The following is a 26654-nucleotide window of genomic DNA, read 5'->3' on the forward strand; positions in this document are numbered from 1 at the left end:
AGTAGTATATCATCCTTTAAATCCCAGCAATGTTCATGCAGTTCATCTTTAAAGCTAAGAGCTGAATGTGTTTATTTTATTTAGGATTTTGGAAGTAATATAAACATGCCTCTGGTGCTAACAATCAGAACTGGAAAGAGTTTTTTTTTAAAACATTTCTTCATAGAAAGGTGTCAGCAAACTCAGTAAGTTTTCTTTGCTTTAGTGCACTAATTAAAATAATCTGCATGTGGTACAGAGACTTCCTGATGGACAGTTCCTCACTATTGGGTTTACAACCATGGAAATCAGAGGCAGGCCAATATGGATTCTGGAGACTCCACATCAAACCCCAACCATCCAACCTATGCCTGTAAGTGGAAAAAGTTGGCAGTCTAATCAAACACTTCAGTTTAAACTTCAGTTTTTGTTTGTTGCTTGAAGTGGTAGACTTGTCTCTTTCCTTTCCTCCACAGCTCTTCCACTCCAGGACTTTTCAGATCCCACTTGATCATAGCAGAACTTCCCCTCCCCCCCTAACAATGAGGGGGAATTTAAGGCCTGTTCCTTATGTAAATCAATATTTATGGACCCTCTTGAGAGCAAATGATCTCAAAGCTACTCATAGGTCTCAATCAGGCCAGGAAAACAGATTCCCCTGTGCCAAGGGGCCCCATCTCTGACACAAAATCAGGATGATCACAGTATCTAGTGAACATATCTCACAACAGATATGTTGTCTCCACTAGTGGGCTGGATCCTCAGCCCCTGAGTAGAAAGCTCCAGGGTTTCTACGCAGCTCCCTTTTCTCCTGCAGCAAAGCAAGTAGTCTGCACAATTTCTAAAGTAAACCTTTCACATTTCTGTCAAGAGTGGGTCAGAGACAAAAACCCACATGTATTATCTTCCCTGTGTAATTAATGCTGGTAGTGAACAAGTGGGATGAAAAGATCAGAAGTTAAACCTTTCTTTGGTTTGTCCCCTGTGGTAGTGGCTGCTGGGGTCATTTTACCTAGAGGTTTTTGGAGCCCAGTGGCTTGCCTCAGGCACATGGTGATGGGAATGATGCCTCTCTTTGTACTGAAAGTAAGATCTTCACTCTTCAGGGAAAGATTCAGGCAGCAGTTAGGTGGGGTTCAGAGCTGAGCAGAAACAAACCTTTTTTTCTGCCACGGAAAGGAGAGTCGCAATGTGTGTGTAGGAAAGGAGGAAGAGAGAGTCTTTTTCACTCCTGTATTCTTCTGGCTGGTTCTATACAGTATTAGTGCCTAAGGAAGCACCTGAAGCCATTTTCCTAGATTGAAGGCACTTGAAGATTCCCTTCCCACGACCCTGCTGAATGTTAGATTAATGGTGACTCCTGAACTAGCAGATAAAGACCTGACTGGTTCTAGCACTCATTTGGGTGCCAGCCTGTTGAGGGAGCAAGCAAGCAACCCTTTGGGCTTTAAAGAAGAAATAGCAAGCTACTAAGGAATTTTTACCAGTATGCTTGGGCTGTACAGTTCCCCAGACCAGGGAGAAGTTTTGTATTACCTTTCTGCTGTGGACAGCTAAAATGAAAAAAAGAGAGACCTCCCACCCAACATTTCAAGGATATCTGATAACTCTAGCAATATATCTTGTCCCTCAATAATTTTTGTACAAGAACTCATTACTCCCATATAAAACCCTTCCTTTCTAAGCCACCCCTTTGCAATTTTTTTTATTTATGTTTTAGTGCTGCTAGTAATCCTCACAACAGGGCTCAGATTGCAAGTTAGACATGCAGGGTGCAGGTGGAAGTGACAGTTTTTTGGGTGATCTGGCCCTTGAAAGTGCACTATAGCCATGAATTAACATACCGGCATGGCTGCAGGGAGCTTTAAAAATGGCCAATTACACAAAAACTTAACCCTGGTTAAATCAGGTATTACATTAGGATGCTCAAAAGCAGAGCATCTTAGTGAACTTGTCTTCCTTCTAGGGTTTTCACATGGGGTGCAGGGCTGGGCTGGTGCCCAGGTCTGCCACCAAGGGTGTCGGGGGGGAAAGGAGAGGGAGCTGCTAACTGTTGAATGGCCAGAGCTGGGGGCTGCTGAGGGGAATGGAGTCCCTTTATCTCAGGGGCCTGACCCAGCTCCCCCCAGTACTCCAGCCAGGGTTGCTGGGGTGAGAGGCCCCTTTCCACTGCCCCCGCTCCCTGCCACTTCCCCAACTCTAGCCATTCAGCAGCTGGGAGCTCCTTCAGTGACAGCTGCAGAGCTGAGGGTGGGGGAGGATGGTTCAGCAGCCTCCTGGGAGGCTGCTGGAGCACTCCCACCTGCTGACCTGAGCCAGTGTAGGCTGCCTCCAGTCCTTCCCCTCCCCCTCCCCCACCCCCAATCCAACAGGTGAACATCTATTGGGTTGTGGCAGGAGGGACACTCTAACTCATGGTGCTTTATGTAAAGCACCATGACTTACAGTAGGGCCCTAATACCTGTCCGCACTCGCAATCACTCTATATTTGTGCTTTGTGCACCAGCTCCGACCCATTATTATACAAGTAACGGAAGGCATCCCCTCTGCTATCTTCAGCACTGGTGAGAGTTCCCCTGGAGTGCTGTGGGCCACTGCACTTCCAGAGACATAGCAGCAAACCTCAAGAAGCACAAAGGAGAGCAAACAAATTGTGACATGAGAAATTGTAACCACCGGGATTTAGTCAAGGGCACTGAGGGGGATTAGCAAGAGTTCAAACACAGAAAGGTTGGAGAAAATGGCTCAGTTGTTCCGTATATCAAACAAGGACAGGACAACTAATAGGCTTAATATTGCAGCAAGGGACATTGAGTTAGCTATTGGGAAGAACTTTCTAGCTGTAGATGTGGTAGGCCCCTTCTGCATGTTACAGGTATCACTCAATTAACTGGCTAAATGCACTATTACCTTGGGGCCAGCTAGACCTGCAAAGTGCCTATCATGCGATAAAAAGCTCCAACCAGCTATAAAGTTGTGTACTAACTTTATAGCTAGTTGCTATTGAGTTTTTTAATTTGCACATGTAGCAGGGTCTCCCCTCAGGCTGGGAGCCCTTCAGCTGACAGTGCTTCCAGCCACAGGGGTGCGCCATGCCCTGCCGGAGCTGAGAGTTCTGCCACCGAGGGGTCTCTCAGCCCCAGCAACTGCTGATGCTGCATCTTGGCAGCACGCACAGCGTCCAAGACCAAGAGTCCAATGGGCCAATGTGATCTCCCAGCCCCAGGGTACGTTGCAGTTGCTGCAATCTCCCAGCCTTCTGATATGTGAAACATGGTATAGCAGGATGCACAATGGTGTGTATCATGCATTAGATCCCATCATGCCTTTATCTGCATGTATAGAGGGGCACATAGAGCATTTCTCATGTCCTATCACCATGTTCAAATCTGAGTCCCAAAGCCAGTACATGCTATTGATTGATCTGTAGCTTTAGTAAAGTCCCTGATGACAGTTTACCCATACGTGGGAAGGTAGTAGGTGTTCTGTAATCTAAACATTTCCCCCTGCAGTTGTGTGTTAACTTAAGTCTTACTGGCCCTCGTTCAAAGCAGTTCAGGCTTCTCCATGTTGGCTAGTCAAGCTCTTCACCTCCAGGGAGCTATTCCACACTATTGAAATTCATCCTTACTCCCTCCTGGGTCATCTCTAGTCATGACAGCCACATATTTATTGGTGTAGCTGTCCATTCTGTCCAGCGGCTGCATCTGAAAGAAAAACTTTCGGGATTTTCAACATGGTCATGTAGTGGATGATGGATGCCTCTTATCTTCACCTTGCTAGGTGCATTTTATTTTGCTTGCTGCCGTTCTCCTGATGTCTGGTGGGACAGTTTTGGTAAGTGAACACTATTGACATACATTGGTTTAAGGTACTCAGAGCTGCAATGTGCAATACTTGGCAAACCTACTGCAGTTTCTTTTGCACCATCTATGATGCCTGTTGTAGTAATTAACTTTGAATTCACTAATCCATTTAATGTAGAAATAGTTGTGGATATGAATGTAAGCTGACTGCTTTGAATAGATGATATCTGGTCTGAGGTTCTGTTACTGGACTCTGCTGGAAAAACAGACAGTAATTTCAAAATTGCTCCACTTAATGCAGAGAAAACATCTTAGGAAACCACCTAGCAAAATTGTGAGCCTTCACAACTCCTCTGCAACACCTTCATTTTCACAGGTGATTTTAAAGCTGTATTTTGCATTCATTGTTGAAAGAGACTTTTATTACTCCTGTGAAAAATGGTTTGTTTTTGCATTTTTCATATTGATCTTTTGTCAGATGAAGTTTTCTAAATGTGCAGGGGCTTAATGCACATAGTGCTAGAGTGCTCCAATTAGAATGTGGAGCAGACTCGATTAATAGAAGTTAATCGAGTTAATTAATGCAGTCCAAGTAGAATCCCAATGAGCACTTATGAGTAGCATTTCTGAGCTGTCATAGACTTTGAATTTTTTGCAACAGAGGGATTATACGGGAGGGTTTTTTTGAGTATGGAGAAAGAGCAAAAGCTAAGGAGCTGGCATTTTGCAAAAGTTGCCTTGAGTTTAGAAGGTCAAGGTGTATCTAGATAAACACATCTTTATCTCCTTCCAGCCTCAGAACAGTTGCAGGCTCACTGTAGGCTCTGCTGGCACGCTAGGCATGAAGGGCTTGTGTACACACGATGGCTTTTGTCCTTTCATGTGCTGAAACTGTGTCTGCATGAGCAGGATGTCCCAACATTTTAAGTCTTTCTTGTGCATTAAATTAAAACTCCTCAGACATAGTTCAGTTTGGCTTACTGGACCTTAAAGCACTGCATCCATACATTCATTGCATGCAAACAGGCACTTAAAGATGTGTAATCTTCTTTGTCCACCAGATGGCACTGCAACTTCTTTATAGTTCACCCCTTTGAATTGCTATTGCTTTTGAATTGCTTCCACACTTCTTTTCCTTGTGTGGTTTGCCAGCTCCTGGCTTCCACAGCTGCATGGCAGGGCATGGGCACAAGCACAGGATGCATGGGGGCCACCGCTGCACCATCCCACTCTCCTGCAGCAGAGGCCAGGGACCTAGCTTAATGAGTTTGAAAACCTAGTGTGGGTAAATACAGATGCAATGCTCCAAAATAAATAAGTTTAAATTTTATAAGCCTGTGTTGTGTACAGGCACCCTTATTAAAAGCTGTATACTGTTATAAGATGCATCAAGTTTTAAAGCAGACTTCAATCTTGTGTCTGTGTCTTGGTAACTAGGTACCACTGGGCTAGTTATTAAATTCCTTTGCATAATGGAATCTTTCAAATCTGTATTATTTAATAACCTACGATTATGTCTCTTGCCTTACACGTCACTGCTTGCTACTTCCCTTCCATGAGTAAAGAAGAGTTTCATTAACTTAAGCTGCTTGTTGTGGTGTTGCTAGTTACAGAGTTGAACTCGGGGGTCGGTATTTGTAATAGCTCAGGTAATGCAACAATGCTGTTTGTTTGGTGTATCTGACACTTTCTGGTGGCTTGAGTTGAAGGGCTGGGCTAAAGCCTCCAGCAACTAATGTCCAGTTATCAGAGAAACAAGATATTTAATCTGGTAAGTAATTTCTCCGTAGGGCTCAAGGTAGGGCAGAGGGGCACCGGTTCAGAGAAGCTTCAGCTTGAACAAAGTGACAGTCGACTTCAGGCTAACACAGCTAACTACTTCTGCTCCATTGCTTTGCAGCCCAGAGTATCATGCTTACAGTAAGCCAGCTGACAATTGATTACCATGGAAAAAGCATACATCCTCATCTTACAAGTAAAACTGAACCCAGTGATAGGAACACCCTTTTGTACAGAATGTCAAAATCTGAAATTTAATAAATTTTATAACTACATCATTCACTTTACATACAGCAATAACCTTTATAGACAACAGCTAAAGTAGTGCTTTAGGCTTACTAATAACCCATCACTTTTCAACAAATATGGCCACTACTACTTTCAAGAACAACATCTTCAGCTACTGTGTCTCAAGTGGCTCAGCCCATTGTGCAGTCAAGTCATTGCAACTTCACTGACTCCAGGCAGCTCTAGTCATTGTGCTAGAAGAGTTAATTCAGGAAGACTAGATGTGAACAATGACAGAGGCCCTGTTCAAATTTAGGACTGGTAGACTACAAAAGTGTTGGCAAGGAATGAGACCATGCCAGACTTCCCAGAAGGCATAGCATGAACTTCCAGTATTTGAGACTCCTGCTCTGAAGAGCTTCAGGAGCGTGGCAAGCTCAGAGTTCATGGTGAAGAATTTAGCCTAGCTGTCAGCATAATGCTGCCTGAACAAAACAAACAAACAAAAAAAACACACACATGCTTGCAAGTTTAAAAGTTAATCTTCCAGCCAACAGCTTCAAAAAAGTTGAATAAAAGTAGTGGAGGGCAACAAAAACTAATATAAAAGTTTGAGGGGGGAAAAAAAAAAAAAAAAAAAAAGAGATTAAATGCTTTGTGGAACCCACTCAGTTGCTTTGTAGCAAGCCTTGCCATGGGAAATTAAAAATTTACTTGTGCCAAGGGAACCAAGCAACTCCAAAATTGCTTGGACTAGTTGCGTTCCCAAGAACATTTGATCACTAGAAGAATCTAATTGAAACATTACGCCTTCATTTATGGTTATAACCATAACCAGCTTCGTAGTACAAAAAAAAATTTGGAAGCGAGTCAAGTCCTTTGCTTCCTTTCCTCCCCCACATAATTTTTTGGGAAAAATTTCACATAAGAGTTCCTTTTGCTCCCCACTCCAGTTGCTTTGAGTAGTGGACTTACTGTCCTGAGGTTACTTTGTTATTCCATGGGAATCTGTAAACTTATTGAAAACAAGCCATCTTATTCTTTAATATTTGCATAGAGGTCTTCAATTTGAGGCTTGAAGTATTTAGTAAGCTCTGCTCTTTTTGCCTTCAGTGTTGGGGTCAAGAATCCATTTTCAATGGTGAGTGCTTCTGGGTGAATGTAGATATCCTTAACCTGATTGTAGGAAGAAAAAAAAAAAAAAAAGTGTATGCCTGAGTACAATAACATCCGAGGGTGACTAGAACCAAGTCAGAGTACCATATTTACTTGCATAATAGTTGCACTCCCTCCCTCCAGAAGAGTTGCCTTTCAAAGTTGGGATGAGCCTTAAGCAGGGAAGTAGATTTTGTGTTTCTGCCCAGAGTAGCAGCTGTGACCTCTCTTTAAGCAGTGCCAAGTTCATTGGCTTCATGGCCCATTAGGAGCTGGAATCTACTGGATTTCTGTTAAAAATAGCTCTTCACTAGTGATGTTAATGCTCTTTAGTGGACATCAGGACCACTAAAGCAGCTCTTTTCGTAGGCAGTTTTGCTGAAGAATTTGCCATACAGCCACTCCTAGTCTCTTCCCTCTTTTCACAGCCCTGCAGCCTATTTTTAACTCTTTTGAAAATCCTGGATCTGTCCTTTTCACTTGAGCAAGAAAAGGAGGGCAAGTTGAGAGGCTGCATACAACAGGGACAGCCCAACTAAGGGGAAAGAAAGGTGGGGTGGGGGATAGGATGAAAAGGGGAAGTGCTTATTTTAAAGAATTGGCAGCATATGCCATGTCAGAAAAGTACAGTATTTAAAAATCAAATTTTTAATTCTGAGATATTCTGCATTGACAGCATGCTCAGGAACAGCAAGAGCTGTAGCAATGCTGGCATGTACCATTTATCTGTATAAAAGGGGCAGCACTACTTTTGGGGTCCTCATGGAGTAGCAGGCATTAAAAAGTGGACAGCTACAAATGCAGCCGCCCCCGACCTCCCACGACCACCAAGGGGTTCCATTCAGTTGGGGTTTACACTGCTTTGATCCGACCAGGAGGGCCAATGGATTCACCCAACTCATAGTTGAACTACTCACTTGTTCAAAGGATTTAAGGCCAGCTTCTTTCCCCAGCTTGACCATATCTTCTAAAATAGCATTTTTTACTTCCTAGAAAGAAAGAACAAGGTCCAGAATGGGTTGATAAGGAAATCCACCATATTCAGCCAGCACAAAAGTGGAATGGAGACATAAGAAATACCTCCCTTCCATAGCCTATAAAAAAGGTAAAATCTCATTTCCAAGAGCATTTGCAGTCCTCAATCCCAGTTTATAAACTTTTGGAGCTTGAAGCACCCTTGTTAGCACCTTGAAGCCTTTGTTACCCCTGTACAGCTAGGGAAAGGCTGAAAAGTGCTTAAGGATCCCAGTGACTGTTAGGAGCCAAGATGAGACATCAGGACCTTTTAACACCTTGAATGCAGCATTTCATTACAGATGGTGGGCTTGATAGAACCAGTTTATTTAAATGGTTCAACTCTCCCTCGTTCTTGTGAACTTTGAGCGGAAGCCGAAAGAGCCTCTAGGTCACAATGCACTCAAGATACGGATGAGGCTACTTACCAAGTTTTTGCAGATTTCTTCATAGGAGCCTTTTATTCCTAATTTTCTGGCAAATCCTTCAAGCGTCTCTGGGTCAGGAATCACAATACCCACTACAGAGCACTATGGGAAGAAAGCAAGGAAAAAAAAAGTGTCAAAACATGCAACAAGGGGATATCAAGTGTAGGTCTATTAATATCCAAATCTAGTGTAGGCATCTTAGAAGTCCAGGCCATAAAAGAAAAAAGAGTAGTTACAGCTGTGCTAATCTGAAGTTGGGCAGAAGGCTGGGAATTGCACCTCTAATTCAGTTAAAGGTGAAAAAGCCACTGTGTACAAGAGTTTATGCATCAGATTCAGGTAGTCTATAAAGTGCAAAATCTGTCCCGCTTTTTGTAAGGCATCAGGAACGCTGCACAGCACAAGTTGCCCTTTGAGATCTCAATACATACAATTAACATTATCCTTAAAAAACAAGGCTTTTTGCTTCAGAGTGCTAGAGAGAGTTGCACTAGTCATGTTATACAATAACTTTACTATTTGAATGAGTGTTTTGGTCTGGTGCTAAACATTGAAGGTAGCAGTTTTAAGCTAGCCCAAAAAGTTTAGTGAAAGTTTTATTGCTTGTATCCATTGTCATAGTTCTGAAAGCCAGTTGGTTTAGGTGATATTAAAAAGTGATCCACAAGTTTCCAGGCCGCTTATCTCCCAACCTGGAAGGGCTGGATGTTTTTAAATCTGCAGGCCCTGATGCCCTCCACGCACAGGTGTTGAGGGAGCTGGCAGGGGTCATTGCTCTACCCTTGGCCTGGCTGTACAAAGTGATTGTGGTCCATGGGCCAGGTGCCTGGAGATTGGAAACTAGCCAACGTGGTCCCCATTTGTAAGAAAGGGAGAAAGGAGGACCCAGGAAGCTATAAGCAAATCACAATCTTGGGGAAAAATCCTTGAAAAAAATTATCAAGGAGCACATCTGTGAGGGGCCAGCAGGGGAGATCGTGCCCAGGGAGGAAAAAAATAAATAAAAATCAACGTGGGTTCAAAGACAGGTCCTGCCAGACCAACCTGATGGCCTTTTATGACCAGGTAACTAAAACCCTGGATGATGGTGTCATTGTGGACGTAGTCTTTCTGGACTCTAAGGAGGCCTTTGACACAGTCTCACCCCATTCTCAATAAGTTGAGAGACTGTGGCTTTGATGCCTGCAGTTAGATGGGTCAAAGATTGGCTGATGGGGCACACCCAGAGAGAGTGGTGGTGGACAAGTTGTACTCAACCTGGCCTACACTGTTCAACATCTTCATCAGCGACTTGGGGTGGAAAACAAAAACAAACAAACAAAAAAAAGCTACGCCACACAAGTTGTCCAAGTTTGCTGATGACACCAAGATGTGGGGAGAAGTAGACATGCTCAAAGAGAGGGATGAGACAGAGTCTGCAATTAGATTTAGACAGACTACAGAAGTGGGCGGGTGGCAACAGGATGGGGTTCAATGTAGATAAATGCATGGTGTTGCATCTGGGGAGAAGGAATCCACGGCACACATACAGGCTGGGGGAGTTCCCCTCTTGAGAGCACAGAGGCAGAACGGGATCTTGGAGTCATTACAAATCAACTCCAAGATGAACATGAGCTGCCAATGCCAAACCACAGCTAGCAAAGCCAACTGCACCTTGTCATGCATCCAAAAGATGCATCTCAAGCCGGTCTAGAGAGGTGATACTCCCCCTCTGCATGACATTGGTCAGGCTTCACTTGGAGTACTGCATCCAGTTATGGGCACCACACACTTTAAGGATGTGGCCTGCCTTGAGAGGGTTCAGAGGAGGGCCACCCACTTGGAGGGCAACAGGGCAGGTCCTATGAGGAGACCCTGAGGGACCTGAAACTGTTCAGCCTCAGCAGGCGGAGGCTGAGGGGGGATTTGGTGGCTCCCTACAAACTCATTAGGGGAGATCAGCAGCAAATAGGAAGGGTCCTATTCCCCCCAGCAGCACTTGGGGTAACAAGGAACAATGGCCACAAATTGCTGGAGAATAGGTTCAGGTTAGAGATTAGGAGGCACTATTTCACTGTTAGGGTAGCTAGGATCTGGAACCAACTTCCTAGGGAAGTGGTCATCGCTCCTACCTTGGGTAAACTCAAAAAGAGGTTGGATGAACACTTGTTTGGGGTAGTGTGCTCCCAGCATGTGCTCCAAACAGTGACCGGTGGGGGTGGGGGGGGTTAGACTAGGTGATCTATTCAGGTCCCTTCTGATCCCCAACTACTGTGAAACTACTACAAGACCAATGCAAGATATCTACTGTAGCGTCCATCAGGAAGAACGGGGAACCTTTTAGAATAAAGGCTAAAAGTCAGGTTTTGTTAGTGAGTCTATTAAGGAGGATGCTATTTGGTTTCAAGGAAGAGCCACACTCTGGGAATGGAAAGGGGGCAAGAGGCCCAAAGTATTTTGGTTCCAAACACTGTTGGAATAGTACTACACAGCACTATCAGAGCAGAAAGGCAGCTTACCCTCAGGCTCTCCCCATGGACAAAAACTTGCGACACAGGAGAACTTCTGATGTAGATATTTTCTATTCTTTCTGGTGCGACATACTCCCCCTGTGCCAACTTAAAGATGTTCTTCTTTCTGTCAATGATCTTCAGAGTTCCATTCTACAGCAATGACATTTCAGCATTAGGAAGTACACAGACTATGCAGAACTATCCGACAACCACCCCCAGCCCTCCCAAGGGAAGCTTGTTTTCGTGAAAGCTAGACCTAGGTTAGAATAATTCCATTTTGTAGTTGACTCTTCCTTGCCTTGCAGCGTTTTCTCCCTGGGATTGTGAAAAAGAGTCTGATAGTTCCTTCTAATTAGCTTAGGGCAAAACTGGGAAGCAGTTTTCTTTGATAGTTATTATGATCAGTCAAAGTGAGATCATAATTAAAGAAGTAGAATCACACTAAGTTTTAATTGTATGCCTGGCAGGTGTTGTGGAGAGCCTTGCTAGCAAATTGGTCTTTTGAGTATTGTTTCTCATTACATTTCCATCATAAAAAAAAAGTCACCTAGCTCATGGCTTGATCCCAGCTGAGAAAGGGTCCAATTTGGACAGACTCAAAATGCCTCTACCTAGACATCAAATGCTGAAGTAGTATTGGAACACACTTCAGTATTAGCATTATGCAGATAAACTTCTTTCAAGAAATGTTGTTTAGTTTGGTCTAGTGACACCAAGTACTGCAAGTCTTCAACCCGTCTCCAATATTCAAATAAAGTTCCTCCACCCTAGCAGTTTTAACATCCATGTAGTCTACATCTAGTCCAATTAGGCTAGCTTAACTATATCTGCTTTCACAAGTAGAACAGAAGAAGTGGCCAACCTGCATCATCGTATGCCATAGGTGGCATGGGCAGATCAGACAGGGGGGAAATAAAAAAATAAAAATCGGTGATACTCAGGAAGGCAGAGAGTTAATTTTCAGCATGCCTGCCAAAGACACAAGCCAAGCCAGACTGTCAGTATCCAATGCATCAAAAGCCTGTCTGCTAACATTATAAGGATTCTGGTGTCAAGTTCAGGTTGGGAGTGGGGGGAAGGGGAGGGCTTCACAAAAATACTTACCGGCATCCATTTCCCAATATCTCCAGTGTGAAGCCAGCCATCCTTGTCCAGGGCTTCTGCTGTTTTCTCAGGATCTTTCAGATAACCTTGGAATACATTTGGCCCTTTGATGCAAACCTACAAGTATTAAAAAAAAGGAGAGACTGTTAGTCATCTTGTTTTATGTTGCTGCATTATCCCAGACAAAAGCTGCATTGCTTTATATGAAGTGCCTACCTCTCCTTCATTATTGGCAGAATAATAGTTCATTTCTTCAACATCTTCTAGCTTTATAATGTTACAAGCCAGAGGGGCTCCAACATGGCCTATGGAAGACATGAGTTTAGGTAGATAGTTTTGAAGCATGAAGCATTAGCAGAATCCAGGTGTCAAACATACCTGAAGTGAGGTGAACTAACAGTAGAAACTGACTTAGCCTCAAGAACCAGCTAAAGCTTTTGAGGCCCTCTATTGCTGTAGGGTGGCTCCTTCCATTTGGGGGCAAAGTATGGAGTAGTGGCAGTGAAATGATGCTTTAAGCCTGTTCTCCATAAGTCTTGATTAGTGCTGGAAAGCAGATTAGCATTGCATTCTTCAATACAGAAAATCAAAGCTAAATCTTCAGTTACAGCCATTTGTAATTGGTCCTTCCCATTAGGTGGGAGAGCAATTCTGCTCATCAAGCATCTGCTGCTCACCAAGCTCAAGCTGGTGAAGAAGTTTTTACTTGAGCACTGTGCATGCTTCAGTTCTCCACCTGGAACTCAGGTGGATTAGGCATTTTAGCAAGCGTTTCAAATGCCTCTGGGTCAAGTTTATACAATCCAGGGATATATTAAAGAATTCAAGTTTAAATAGTTTCCTGGATGTCAAGAGGTCTTGCCAGGCTTAAAACCCTCAAATTTAGGACAGTTGACCAAAGCAAGGTTCTTGAACCCCCATGGCAGTGCCCTTTTAAGATGCCAAGATGAACATTGTTGCTTAGTAAACCAACTACAATGGGAAATGGGAGGCCTTCAGAAGAAGCTGTAGCAGTTTAGTGGTGTTCAATTAAGGGGACAGTTGCAAAAAGTTCTGAGCCTAGGATTTCAGTTTTGACCATTTAGTAAACCCCTTTATTGCTCTTCAAGATAAGTCTTCCAGTGCCACAGCACCTGCTCAGCAGTCTTTTGGAGGACAGGCTTTCCAGAATAGTAGGCATTCATTCCAGGGGTGGAGGAGGGAGATTCAATATTAAATTTGTGACCTCGCCATCAGTAATTGGTATCCCGCTGTGACAGTCTCAAGCTATTTTATGCTTTTTCCCCACTCTTACATGGAAAAAATCCAAGCCATTTACTAATACTCCTGGGAGTTGGGCACCCAACTTCCAACTGAATGGAGTTTGAGATCAGAATGCCATTTGAGCCTTGGAGAAATGTTTCTCTGCCACTGCATAGCTAATGCCATCCCACCATACCTGTTGTCCAGTCTCCAGGATTTGAGACCGTAGATCCAGCTGCACATTCTGTCTGACCATAGGCTTCAAAGATCTGGATAGGAGAACAAGCATTCCTGAGTGTTGGCTTAAGCCCTTAAAAGCACACAGTAGTGATTTGAGTGCTGTCAGTCCTCAATGTTACTGCACTCTTGACACCACAATGCAGGATGTTTGCCCACTGTCCTGTCCTGGCAGTCAAAGGTCTTTGTTAGTTAGACTAGTATTAGCCTGCAGACATCTGTTAAATATGTCCAGTTTGCTTCCTAGAAGGTTGCATCCCTCAACACCCAACAAATTACAAGAGGACTGCAAAATTTTACAGCATAAACAGAAGATGCCATGGCTCAAATTCACACTACCCTAATCCCGGACTCTTGGGAAATTTAGGACTTCGTCCCTTTATCTCCAGTTTCAGAGTCCCAAATGGCTTAGTTCTTTTTTCCCCCCTTTCCAAAACCACTTCCACCTTTACTCTTGGGAAAGAGGAGTGATGGATTCCTGCTGACAAACCTTGCTCAAGAACTTCTTAAAGTTCAGTTGCCTGACAACAGGACAAAAAACCACATACACCACCACCACGCAAGACTGTAACACATTCCTATGCTGCCTTGCAACCCAGAAGGCTCACTGGAAGCATCTCTCCAGAATGGAAGGAGTTATGCTGCTTTCCATAGGTTACTGATCAGCAAGTAAAAAAGAGTTAACCAAAAGTGTATGTTGAAGCTTGTTTATACAGCTCTTCACAGAAGAGTTAACAAAAAAACACCACACACACTCTCACTACAAATGTAGTTTAGTAGTTTTAAATGCATCGATTAGCAGGTTAGGTACCCCTGAGTTCTAGATGTACCAAGGTTTTATTCTCTTCTACAAAAAACGTCAGGAGTTTTTTCTCCCCATCTGCCAGATGAGATGACTGGCTGCTGAACATCCAGGGAAACAAACATGTATGGCTCATGCAGAAAGCCATAATCTCGCCAGCAGTGCCAATATAGCTCAGACTGTAAAGTAAAATATGTGATAAACATGTTCAAGTTTGCATCGTCCAATTCCAAAGTTACCTGACACCCCAATGCTGCTCGAAGAAAGATCATGACAGTGGGAGAGATGGGAGCTGCTCCTGTTACAACCAGACGAACCTGCCCACCCATGGTTTCCTACAAGGAAAGAGACAAATGTAAAGTAGGTTCCAGTCCATGCAGGCATCAAGAACTTGCAACATCCCCTGTCTGAAGTACAGAGATTCCCCATTTACTCCTCTCCTTTTAGGAATTACCTGTCCAAGGCAATAGTAATCTACATTAGACCTCAGACTAAGCTACAGAAAGCTACTAGATCCAGATGAAGGCGGCTTGTGAAGCATGTATGCTCTAGCAGATGAGACCAAGTGGAAGATTTATGTTCAAGTACAGCACAAGAGCTTCCTGGTCCAGGCCAGTCTACTCCCACATCATGGGGAATTTGGCAAGATTCTTGAAGGCTAAAACAAATTCAGCCATAATTACAAGTGACCCTAGGGAGACCATTGCATAGAATATCTAGACTTGTAAGTTGGAGGTAGCATTTTTCCCCCATTTAACAGGGACCAATATTAGGTTGAAAGCTACATTCAGCATCTACCAAGTACTTTTCCATCCATGCCTCCTTTATACTCATTAGGATGCTTTAGCATCACGTTAATTAGCTGACTCTTCAGTAGGTATCAAATCCTGGATTGATACGGCAGAACATTTACAGTCAGAAAGTGTACTGAGAAAGTCAAGTAATCTTTGTCACTGCATGACTGGCATTTTATTTCTGTCCTGTGCCATTGCTGTAGTCTTGTTGCAAAAAAGCCTGTATTCCTTTTCCCTAGTGCTACATAATCCCTCCAGCCTTGTACTTGGCCCAGAGAAGTCTTCTAGCAGTATAGCTTAAGACCCCTTTCACCTTTGGGAAAGCTCTTTGCCTGCCCCCCCCCCCCGCCCAGCTGTAAGGTTATCCAGCCTTCTTTGAACTTTGCTGAATAGCGCACTGGTATTTGATGCTCTCACACTGCATTACCTGGACTTTTTTAAAAATCAGTTTATCCCAGATGCTGTTGTTCCGAATGATGCCCTGCTTTAATTCAGCTGTTTTTGCAGCCACAGCAGCTGCTAGCAATAACTTCTTCAGTGAGCCACGTGCACCACTTTGTATCTGTAGAGGAAGAGGAATTCCATGAGTGTCACCTGAATCTTTTGCTTGTTAAGAATACAGGAGTGGGCCAGCATCAAAATCAAGACTGTCCATCTTTAGTTGGAGATATCATAGGACCCTAAAATGTTTTTTTGCTTAGCAATAGTTTTAACTGTGACCATAAGCAAGATAGGTCTAGGCTTTGGCCAGCTGGCAGTCTCCTTAGTGTGCTCCTTTCTTGGGCATGGCTATGTCTGCACATGCATACTTGTGTTGATGCAGTTGGGTGCACATCACCCGTTTCAGGTCTCATGCATGCAGTTGGTACTCCTACATTCAAGTCTGAATTATGGAATGGGCTTGCATGCCCAGTTTGAGCTAGTTTAAGCTAAAACAGGAACATCCTTATCCTTAAAAGGATGAGCCCAGCCGAGGATCTACATTTGAGCCAGTGCAGGACTTGAGCTCCGAATTCTGACACTGTGATGCTGTTTTTAAAAAGGAGGCTAAAGGGCCAATTGAAGTGGTTGCATTTTGCAGTAGTTCTGGTACTTCTCCATTTCCTGTTAGCTTGTCTACAGAGCAGCTTTGAGTACCTTGTCATACACCCTGTTGAGCAGTCTTGGCACCACTGGAAACAGTGTTGGCTTCAAGGCTTTCATGTCATCAGTTAGCAGTTTGATGTCTCCTTGGAAGAAACCCACTTTTGCTCCACTGGTGTACAATACAGTCTAGAAAGGAGACAAAAACCACACACCATGGGCCCAATCCTGCAAATCCTTATAAATTAATCTTAACCAAATTCACAAATTTTGAGAGGAGTGCAGATAGAACAAATCAGGAAGGCTGTACTTCTGCAGCACCGTTTGAAGATGAGGGAAGCTTCACCTTAGATGATTCTGTCCTCATTATTATTGGTTGGCATCTTAGCCAATACTATCTAGCTTCGGCCTAAATTCTTAGACTCGGTTCTATGCAAGGCAACATTAGAGACAAAGAAGGAGCAAGGCCTTGCTAAAGCCAAGCTTTAAAACCAAGCCTCAGAAAGTATCCTCAATTTCAGTGCAGTAGGAATAGTTCTCCTTATAGAAGGATTTGTAGGTAGACACGAGGATTTTACAACTCGACTCAGTCATAAGAAATGCAGTGTTCAGCCTAAAAAGAAGGTTTAATCCAAGAACAATGTGGAACCCAAATTCCTAGTAGTGTAAGTTAAGTGGAGTTTTTGAATGGGATTGTTTTGGACCTGGTCTGGAACATAACACCCTCTTTCAAGAACATGCTGTAGTATTCTTCCTTGCTTTCTTATATACTACTTTTTAATCCCACCCCCCCTTGTTATGAAAAGACTTGACCTAGCGTGCTAGCATATGCTTGAGCATCAGGTAGTGTTACTTTGCTTTAACAACAGGTTTGCTCCACCTACGACAGCTAGGAATTTATAAGCGTTTTTGCAGTACCATGGTATGATACGAAGGATGCATTAGTTTGTTTTCATAACGTAGCTAGGCAAGACCTCCAAGTAAATTGGAGAGGAGGTCTTTAGTTTAGAAAGATGACAGGCCTCACATATCTTCAGATTAAGTGCTAGGGGCAGGGAACCCCAACATCCTCAAATCAGTCTTCTCAAAAGGTGCAATAAGCCAGGGAAAGAATTAAAAATTAAAACAGTACATTATGCTTAGTTTCTCCTGCGTAACACCTTGTCAGACTCCTGGACACCAGGAACAATTCTGAGTCAGACTTGGTACTATTTCTGCAGCCAAAGGCTACTACAACGCTACTGGAAGTGGTAGGGAAAAGAGTTTCCTATTGAATGCTACAGGGGCATGAATTAGTAACACTTACCTGCACTACCCTCTCAAACATGTGAGCCAGTGGAAGATAGGATATTGAAATATCTGATTCTGTTATCTCACACATACCCTACAGGAAAATAGTAAAAACAGACAAAAAAACCAGGAAAATAAAGTTGTGTTGTGAGCATGTCCTTTCTGTTGAACCAAAGTAGTATTTGCCCACTTCACCCTTTACCGAAGAGGTCTTGGAATCCTCTCCTCCCCCCTCACTTAGCCTTAAAGAGAGCACTGAAATGAGATATGCTTATTAAGCCATGCATTTTTTTATTCCAACAGTGGCAAAAAAGCTTTATTAGTTTCCCCATATTGATGTTAGAGCCAGGATGCTCTGGAACTAGATGCAACTGAATTGTTTCAGATGTCTAGGGAAGCAGTTTTCTATTGGAAGAACCAAAGAGGTTTTAGGCATCACTTCAGACCCTTCAAGTAGTGGCATCTTACTCCCACTTCAGAGCAATTCCTAGACAGTCCTAGGTTCAATATTTGGAGTCAGGACACCTTTCCATTTTGAATTTGGCAACCCCCCAGGTTGAGAACTGACCTCAGTGGTTCTCACTCAGTTAGGTGTTACCACCCCTGCCACCAAGTACTTGTCCTGTATGCTTTGATTGAAGCCAGACAAGGAAGGGCCACAGCATGCAAGTGCTCTCCTTCCTCAAAGGTGGCTCAGAGAACTCTTCCCCCAGAAACAGAGGTGAACATGGCAGGCGGAACCATCTTGCAAGACTCTTTCCAGGAGGAGCGTGGGGTGACCAGACTGGGAAGGGCTGCAGCACAAGCTGCCTCTCCTACCTGCTTTAAGCTGGGTCAGAAAGGCTTGATGAAACAGGAGAATACACCTATGCTGCAGCCCATGCTGGTGTGACTGTACCAGGTAGAAGTACCCCACGCACCTGGCTGCTGCAACACCCTTTGGGGATGGGGTGGGGAACAAAACAAACCAAAACCTTTTCAGTACAGTGGTTGAGAACTACTGTTTAGTGGCATCAGTCCAGGTATTATTTGGGGTGTCCTTTGTAGTACAGAGAGCCAGGACTCAAGGGCTTTTCCCCCAATGTGTTGCAGGTCTTATAATGCAGGCCTGCCATACAACAAGCCTGACCTGTCCAAGAGTTTAAGCACCAACATCCTTTGCCCTTTTGCTTACCTGAATAGTTCTGATGTAAGCACCAGCATCTGCTATAACATTTTCATGGGTTATCATGGCTCCTTTGGGGTCACCTATAAGGGTCACAGGCAAACTTAATTGTAGCCACCACTCCCAGGTATCCAGACTAAAAGCTTTTGTTGCATTCAGCTTAGTCACTTGTGTAATACAAGCCTTGTGTTTTCACTGTTTGGGTCAGTCTGTCATGTTCCCATTCAACACATGAAGCAGATTTTTGGGTAAACCACTTCAAAGTGACCTTTGGTTTTGGGCAAGATACTTTTTAGATCTTTATCTGCATTCTTGCTGGCCATATTTAGCTTATCTAGTCTTCAGCCAAGGTGTAGCTTGTACATAGAGGTCAGAGACCTTCAGCCAGATTCAGTAATCAAGTCATATCTACCAAAATGGATTTATGCTACACAGTGTGCAGTGAGAAGTCTGGCCTATGGTTGCTCTTTCATTAAAAACCTCCTGATCTATAGCAGTGTTAAACTTAGTCATTGGTCAGTGCTCACCAAAAGTTTAAACAAACTTCCTAATGCCAAGCTCCAAACAGGAATTAGTTTTCATTTAGCATCTTTGCATTCAACAACCCTTTTCCTTGCATGAAGGAAGGCTAAAGTATTAAGGAACCTGCATGGACATTTCCCACCCCCCCCCAGCCCCCTTTTCAATACTTGCAGTTAGGGCTGCAAGTTTAAATGCAAAAAATGTACCTGTGGTTCCACTGGTGAAACATATAATGCAAAGGTCCTCAGGTTTGGGAGGCTAGAAGACAGAGAAACAAGAACATTAAGCTTGTGTGACCACAGTATCAGAGTACACTTTGTTCTTCCCAAAACCTGCTGCCAAGCATGGACCTCTCCTGGAAGGGAGTGGGCATATTCAAATGCACTGTGGAGTCCGGCATCTCAGCTGCTGGCTTACAAACAAGATGTCTACACCCACAGCAGCCGCCGTGCACATCTGCGCCCGTAACTATCAGCCAGTTTACCAAAGTGTTTAACTTACCTTTGGTTTCTGCCAGTTGTTTTTGCCCAGCTCCTGTATACAGAAAAAGATTAAATGATTTCAGTTAGCAGCATGTAAATGCTATGCAAGCAGGTAAAAGGCATGCTTTTCTTTAGCATGTGTTGGGGTCCCTTCTTTATACTTTCTGTTGAGCCCTCCTTTAAGGGGTTGGGTTTTTTCTGCCAATTCCACCAGGCTTCCTATCCATCTTTCACATAGTGTTCTTTATTGTAGATATTCCAGAGCCCCAGGCATTTGGGAGTCTGCCTAGCCAGCTCTTTGTAGCTGTGACAGACTTTCAGGCTGGTATTCCATTTTCTGCATACCTGGACAACCATGTTTTAATTGTCCATGTCCCCAAAGTGCTACTTGTGCATTATTTGGCATTCTGTTCCTACCTACATAACCCTCTATCTAGGTGCACAGATAGGCATTATATAGAATACCAACCTACACACAAGTAGAATTTGAGGGTCTTAAACAGCCATTTAAGTGATCAAGTCTGGTCAAGTGGGTGTCCAGAAAATGCCCTTAAGACTCCGTCTCCCTGTCCTCCCACTAAAGAGGGTACTCAAAGTTGACTGGCCCATTTATCCCCTGCACAAAATGCACGGGCGTGTCCATCCTAGCTATTTTTGAAAGCCTGTTGGATTCAAAATTTAGAGACTCGGTTTTCTCCATTTAGAGTCTGCTTCCTATAAAGGCTGGAAAATCCTCCCATGCAAAGTTCACCTCCCAATAAGTTGCCAGTTCCGAGTCTTACTTGCCCAGGGGTGGGCAGGAAGAGACTTAATAGGAATCTTGTGCTCAGACATTTAGAGTCGTAGCGGCTTACGATAGCATGCGACTGAGCCAAACTAGAGGCATTTCAGATCAGAGTTCTGATCTCAAACGAGCCAAATTTTACTCCAGCGAACAGCTTAATTATCAAGCCAGTGACTCCAGTGACAAAGATACTTTCCTCAAGAAGTGCATACTTATACAGTGCATTTCATTTAACCTTTAACATGGGCTATGTAGTTAGCAAAAAAACCTATGTACAAGTGCTTGTTAAGCACATAGAATTAGCAACCCCAAATATTGACTAAGGGCCTGTCAATGCCAACTCATTTTCAAGCCTCTTCACAGCAACTCTTGGTGACCGAAAAAAAGCCCCTTCACTATCTATGCAGTTAACTGGAACAAAGTTGCATTAGGAATTAGAGTCGGTCAGTCCCAGCATCACCATCCTTAGTCAGGCAATTATTAGTTGTTTGTTATGGAAGCAGGAGGCAAGCCAAGACTGGCATTGTGTGATGCAGCCAAGAGTCATGAGCAAGTACTGGAATGACCTTTCCCCAGGAAAGGACCATGAAGCATTGCATACCTCAACTTCCTGCTGCAGCAGAATCTCCACTCCCATTTTGGCTCCTCTTTCTTTGAGTTCATTGTCAAAGAGATCCATTAGGATGATAGTCTTCAGTCCAGGAGTCTTCCCTTGCTCACAGTTATCTAGCAGGACCTGTGCCCTTTCAGACTTGTCACAGATCACAGTGGTGAGGTCAGCTGCAGAAGAGACCCACACAACCCAATACTTTAGGTTTGTTCCAATCTTGAGGTCAGTCTTCACCTGACAGTGTTAGAAGTTAGAGGACAAGGGCCTATTGGCGCTTGAGTTCAGATTTGGTAGGGGCATACATTTAAAAAACACCTTCAAAGGCTCTTAAAAGTTATGAACACTATTAACATGGATCCAAAAAAATTCTCACAGAGGAGCACATGTGAACATGAAGATCTGGGCACAAGTGGATTCAACCCAGAGTCTGTACACATTTCTGTTGCATAAAAAGAACTAATTTACAGTATATCTAGAACTCTCATTAAATGCTTCCTTTTGAGTTTTTTTCCTCCTTAAATCCAAGGTTAAGAATTCCAGCAGTAAAACACAGCCAAAAACAACTAAAACTAGCATTTAGTTTTAGCCCTAGCTTCTGTATTTCACAGAAGCTTTATATGGGTTCATTAAATTGAATGTTAGTTCCTCATTAGTGTTCTGCTGCTGAGTTATCACAACACGTTCAGGCACAAGTTAACTTAATTAAATTACAGCTTTGTCCCAAGAGACAAGCTGTTGCAAGGTTTCCATTTGATCCAATTTTAGAATATTTATTAAAAAAAATCCTATACCCAATTAGTGAATAAATCAAAGGGTCATCATCTTTACGTTAAAATTTGACAGATTAAAAAAAAAAAAAAAGTTGTGGGAGGGAAGACTTCAAGAGTGGGGATCACAGGCCTTCTTTCATCACCTTTCCTCCTCCGCTAGACTTAATAAAATGACCTGCAAGTCCTTTAAAGCAAGTAGTACTACAGGATAATAGGGCCTTAAGTTTTAGGCTCATTTTCAGCCATTTGTTATGTACTCAGCACCAGGGGATTTAAGTTAACAGTTTAGCATTTATAGCCATAAAATGCTTGCTGTAACAGGAGAAGGATGCTTTACACAGTCAGACACTGATCAGCTTCCCTCCATCTCTTCCCTTTCACATGACGGAGGGGAGCTGCTGTCCTTTCCATCTAGATGAGTGACCAGGTCATAGTACAAAGTGCATGAAAAAGAAGAATCCCCATGGTACAACAGTCGTATTGTTGAAGTCAAACAAGTCTGAGAAAGCAGCATGGGAAACAGCTTGGCACTGACCAACTGAGGATTAAGGACATTTGCAAAGATAGAAGTTAAATCTAGGATTAGTAGACAGCATGGCCCTTCTGTTTTATTAGTGCAAAATGCAACGGTGTCTCCCTCTTAGGAGGGAGTAACTAATCATGAAGGGGGAAAAAAAAGAATATACCTCTGTTAACAATAAATACAATGGACTCTGGCCCCAGAGTGTCATAGAGTGGAACAGCAACCATTGAGTAAGTGTAGCAGGCATACTCCGAAATGATCCACTGCACAAAAACAAGAGTCATAATTGCTTAATTAGTGGGGAAGGGAGGAGAAAAGAAACCAAAAAACAAAACAATCCCCCCCAAAAGAAAAAAAAAAAAAACCACAACCAAAATATGCACTTCCCTTTAGGAATCTTAAAATTGGTTACAAAGTAGCTGGTACTAGAGCAGTTTACCATCTTGCAGATTTGCCTCATGGGTATACACGTTACAAACACGCATAGAGCCTGCACAGCAGTCATGACTTAGATGACTGTCTGTTCCAGGTGAATCAAGAGCTACTTGGACTAACTATAACCAGTGAGACTTAGAAAGACAGCAAAGTCAGTCTAGTTAGTTCAGATTGGGTTGGGCTTCAGCTGATAAAATATTTAGTTTTGAGCCACCCTATTTTATTGCTTTTGGCCCCCTCTGAATGAAGTGGGCAGGCTGTTCCCCAGTGCTTACCTCTGGCCTGTTTTGAGCAAAGATACCAACAAATTGGTCTGGTGACGATTTGCATCCTTTCTGCAAGAGCCCCGATCCCAGATATTCAGCTCTTTCCGACACCTATAGGAATAGCACAGGTGGTACTTATACCAAGAAAATGCTACAACATGCAGAATTCATCTGCTTAAGGAAATAAAAGTGGAACTAACCTGTTTGTAAGTCAGCCACTGATACGGCTGTTTTGGTTTTCTATAGCCCAAGCACGGTCCATTTCCTAGCATGGGAGTGGGGAAAACGTTACAAGCATTTCATTTAAGTCACATTGCATAACAGGCCATTGCCACACTTGATAGGAGGTTCTCAAACAGCAATGAAGCCACTGGAACATGCAAACAGAACTACTCACCCATTTGAATCTTTAACCCAGATGTAGCAAAACAAGACCTTGCAGGAGATTCGCTTCAAGTGCAGCGACATAACCCGAGAGAGGCGCTTGTGGATTTTCAGTTGGGTCATATTAGGCCAAGGCTTGTGCTGGACTCTAGCAGTTTGACTAGTACGTTTCTGAACATCCCAACAAGAGACTTTTGCAGCATCTGTTTCCTGCTTAACCGTTGCATCAGTACTGAAAGGCTTCTGCTTAGCTTGGTTATGAGAAGAGGTAAAAAGGGCAATCCAAGAGGAGTCCCTCACTGCAGCAGAGAGCAGTTGCATGCTTATTTCCAAAGTGAGAAATAAAGCAAGGGCATTTCCGCCCCTTAGTATAAAAATATTCAGGCAGAGCAAGTCTTGTCATGCAACTCTGGGGACTGTTCAAAGTGTATCTCAGTTGCAAAATTAATAAGCTGATAGTTGTTCCCATGGATTGCATGGGGAGGCAGAGCATCAGCTTCAGGATTAAATTTGATTAGCCTGTCTGTTAAACCTTCCACAAACGTTAAAAAGTTGATCAGCTATTTTTTGTTTATTCAGCCAGCTAATGCAGTCTCTTAAGTCTCGTGTGTAGCATTCCAGATACATTTTATTCGATAGTTCAGTAACAAGCTTTAAGTCCAGCATTCCAGTTAGATTTGTTTTTTGGAAGCTGTATTTTAAACCATGTTCTTGGACCATCTATTCTAGTCAGGGAGCAAGATTGACAATAAAGAGATGAGACCCTGTCTGAAGTCAGTAAGGGTGAAAGTCCTTTAAGGAGATCTTGATTAATACAGGCACATGTTTAGCCGGGCAAGTTGTAGCAGTTGACCCATCATTTCTGAGAGTTTGAGGCTATAGACAGGTTTACTCTGCTTTAGTGATTAAGATCACTATACAAGTCCCCTTTATCATAGGGGAGATGCATCATGCACTTCATTCCTTACCTGGGGAACTTAGACGAGCAGTTTGTGCTCTTTGTATGCATCATGCATAACTGGTGCCCTTGCTCCATAGGGAGAGTTCTGGCTGTCAGTCTTCGGCTCAGGAGTTAACCTGTTTTTATACTAGCATAAAAGAGTTCTCTCCTCTCCCTCTCATGCCTGTATTGCAAACAGTGGTCAAATGTCTGTACCAGCCAGGCATCAAGGATGGAGAATGACCATTTGACATTGTGAAATGGACACTTAGAGCAAATCTCTTGCTCAACACCAGGAGATTTGATGAGAGCATAGACAAATCTCAAAGCCTTCATCGTAGGGAAGGTCCAAGAAAAAAAACCAAAAAAAACAAAAAACCAGTTAGCCCAAGCCAGACTAGATCAGAATAATTCGTTCTAGCCTTGGATCCACAAGTTGTAGAAACATGCTGATCAGAATTGGACCGTATACACATGCAAGCACAGCTGGCATCTTGCTTACCAGATGCATGTAGCCCCCTTTGGAAGGCCTCATACAGGGTTTTGGCATCTTCATAGATGTAACAAAGCAACTTGTTATCTGGCAAGATGGCACTTCTTCTAGCTGCTCCCTAGGGATAGAACAGAAATCAATATTAATTCAGGGAAGCCAACTGCAGAATAAGTGCATGTCCAACTATTAATTTCTCCATTGCCCTCCCCAAGGCGAGCCTTTGATTAGATCCCAGTTTTAAATCCAGTTAGTGCTGGGGGGCACAGGGGATTAGTCAAATGCACTCAGAGTAATCATTCATATGAATATTATTATAACTGGATTTAGTTTAGACATGCCTCCTTTTTCTGTACCAAGCCATGTGGCCATGTTGTTTATTTACACACCAGCATCTGAAATATTGCTCACCTTGAGGTTGGCCGTGAAGTAGAAAACTCTTGAACCAACCAATTTTTTTTTTTTTTTACATTAAAAAGGAGCAACATCCCAGAAAGACAGTAACAGCCACCCTGGTAATACTTACTGAGCAACATTACTGCTCCTCTCCTGTTGGGGAGGTAATACAGACAATACTTACTGGCAAAAAGCCCGACATTCAGTGGCTTCCATGCCACCACTCCCCCCGCCCTTAGGGCAATCACATGCCAGTTGCAGAGATCAAACAAGCTTCCTGGAAGACCCAAGGCTTCCCAGTGCCTTGATTCAGTCCATCTGAACAAGGAAAATTCTTTAGTTCGAAAGAGCTTGACCCCAAAGAAAGATTCAGTTCCACTGAAAAGCAAAACTTTTTCTACCCACTGACAGAATGAGTTACCTCAATTCCTATCGACTGCTTGTTCAAGTCAACAGGAGGCATGATAGGTTTTGGTCTGTTTGCCACCCACAGGAACATCATCACTCCAAGGGTGATAAGACCAATTAGTGCCGGTGTTGGGAGTGGTGAGAACAAGAACTGTAGCAGCCAAATCATTGTGATCAGGTTTCTGGAGCTGGAAAGAGAAACAAATAGGTCAGAAGGAAGTACTAGCTTGCACAGTTCCCATAAGCACCTCCAGTTTTTGGTTCTTACTGTTTTGAATTTAGTTGAGTACTATGAACTTTAATATGGACTGCCTCAGAACAGTCTTGGCCCCATGTGTTCAACAGTGGGCCCAAAAATATTGCACACCACCCCCATTCCACTCATGGGTAGATCTAGTGTTATGAAGAGGCAGGTGCAGATGAGGTGCATCATTACATGCCAGACATTTTTCTCTAGGAATAAACTGGAAGCTTCACTAACATGCTAGGGGCCCAGTAGGCAAGTTCCTTGGATATTGGTGCTGTGAATATTTTTCTTGCACAGCATTAAACAGCCAAGAAATTCCTTTCTAGAGTTCTGACTCTAGGACAGGTTTCACTCTGAAGCGAAGAGGAACAAAGCAGGTTCAGTACGGTGAAGTGACCAGAGTGGACCAACACTTCCACTTCCCTGTTTAGATGAGAACCACAAGGCTTAGCCAGGTGTTCACTGGGGTGGAGAAGAGGGAAGCTAGCTTAAGCAACAGCAAGAGCTAAAGACTGCTCGTTTAAAAAGTTTAAACATGGAGCAGAGATATGCTGGGAAGGCTGAGAGGTTATAGGCAAGTTTCTGGTTACAGGGACAGGTCAGCTCAAGTCTTCAGCTAAGACAGAAAGATCTGGAGGAACTGCACATACCACATACATCCTCCTAAAGAGGAGATACACATCCTCCCAAGCTCCATCTTTTTCTTTGGAAGAAAGGATCAAGGGAACCTGGCGATTTGAGTAATTCACTAGCTGGAGTATCAACCTTAAATCTCCCTGCTGGATGAATGCCAGACCAA

The 26654-nt window shown here is 43.4% G+C and overlaps 1 protein-coding gene across 1 annotated transcript in view; it reads right to left on the bottom strand.

Moving 5' to 3' along the window:
• Positions 1-5850: 5850 nt before the first annotated feature.
• Positions 5851-26654, bottom strand: part of ACSL5 (acyl-CoA synthetase long chain family member 5) — a 31888-nt gene continuing 11084 nt past the window's right edge. The window contains exons 3-22 of the mRNA XM_090056872.1: positions 25622-25796; positions 24817-24925; positions 23191-23255; positions 23000-23101; positions 22453-22552; positions 20988-21166; positions 19622-19654; positions 19327-19378; positions 18608-18681; positions 17450-17527; positions 16198-16332; positions 15488-15622; positions 14506-14601; positions 13424-13496; positions 12202-12290; positions 11986-12102; positions 10888-11031; positions 8390-8491; positions 7865-7936; positions 5851-6968 (exon numbers count right to left, since the gene is read on the bottom strand). Of these exons, the coding sequence (XP_089912998.1) occupies positions 6828-6968; positions 7865-7936; positions 8390-8491; positions 10888-11031; positions 11986-12102; positions 12202-12290; positions 13424-13496; positions 14506-14601; positions 15488-15622; positions 16198-16332; positions 17450-17527; positions 18608-18681; positions 19327-19378; positions 19622-19654; positions 20988-21166; positions 22453-22552; positions 23000-23101; positions 23191-23255; positions 24817-24925; positions 25622-25777 (2052 nt within the window). The 5' untranslated portion in view covers positions 25778-25796 and the 3' untranslated portion in view covers positions 5851-6827. The remainder of the gene's footprint in view (positions 6969-7864; positions 7937-8389; positions 8492-10887; positions 11032-11985; positions 12103-12201; positions 12291-13423; positions 13497-14505; positions 14602-15487; positions 15623-16197; positions 16333-17449; positions 17528-18607; positions 18682-19326; positions 19379-19621; positions 19655-20987; positions 21167-22452; positions 22553-22999; positions 23102-23190; positions 23256-24816; positions 24926-25621; positions 25797-26654) is intronic.

The sequence above is a fragment of the Crocodylus siamensis genome, chromosome 7, assembly GCF_052110815.1.
Source record: "Crocodylus siamensis isolate JL-2025a chromosome 7, ASM5211081v1, whole genome shotgun sequence".
Classification (NCBI taxonomy): Eukaryota; Metazoa; Chordata; order Crocodylia; family Crocodylidae; genus Crocodylus; species Crocodylus siamensis.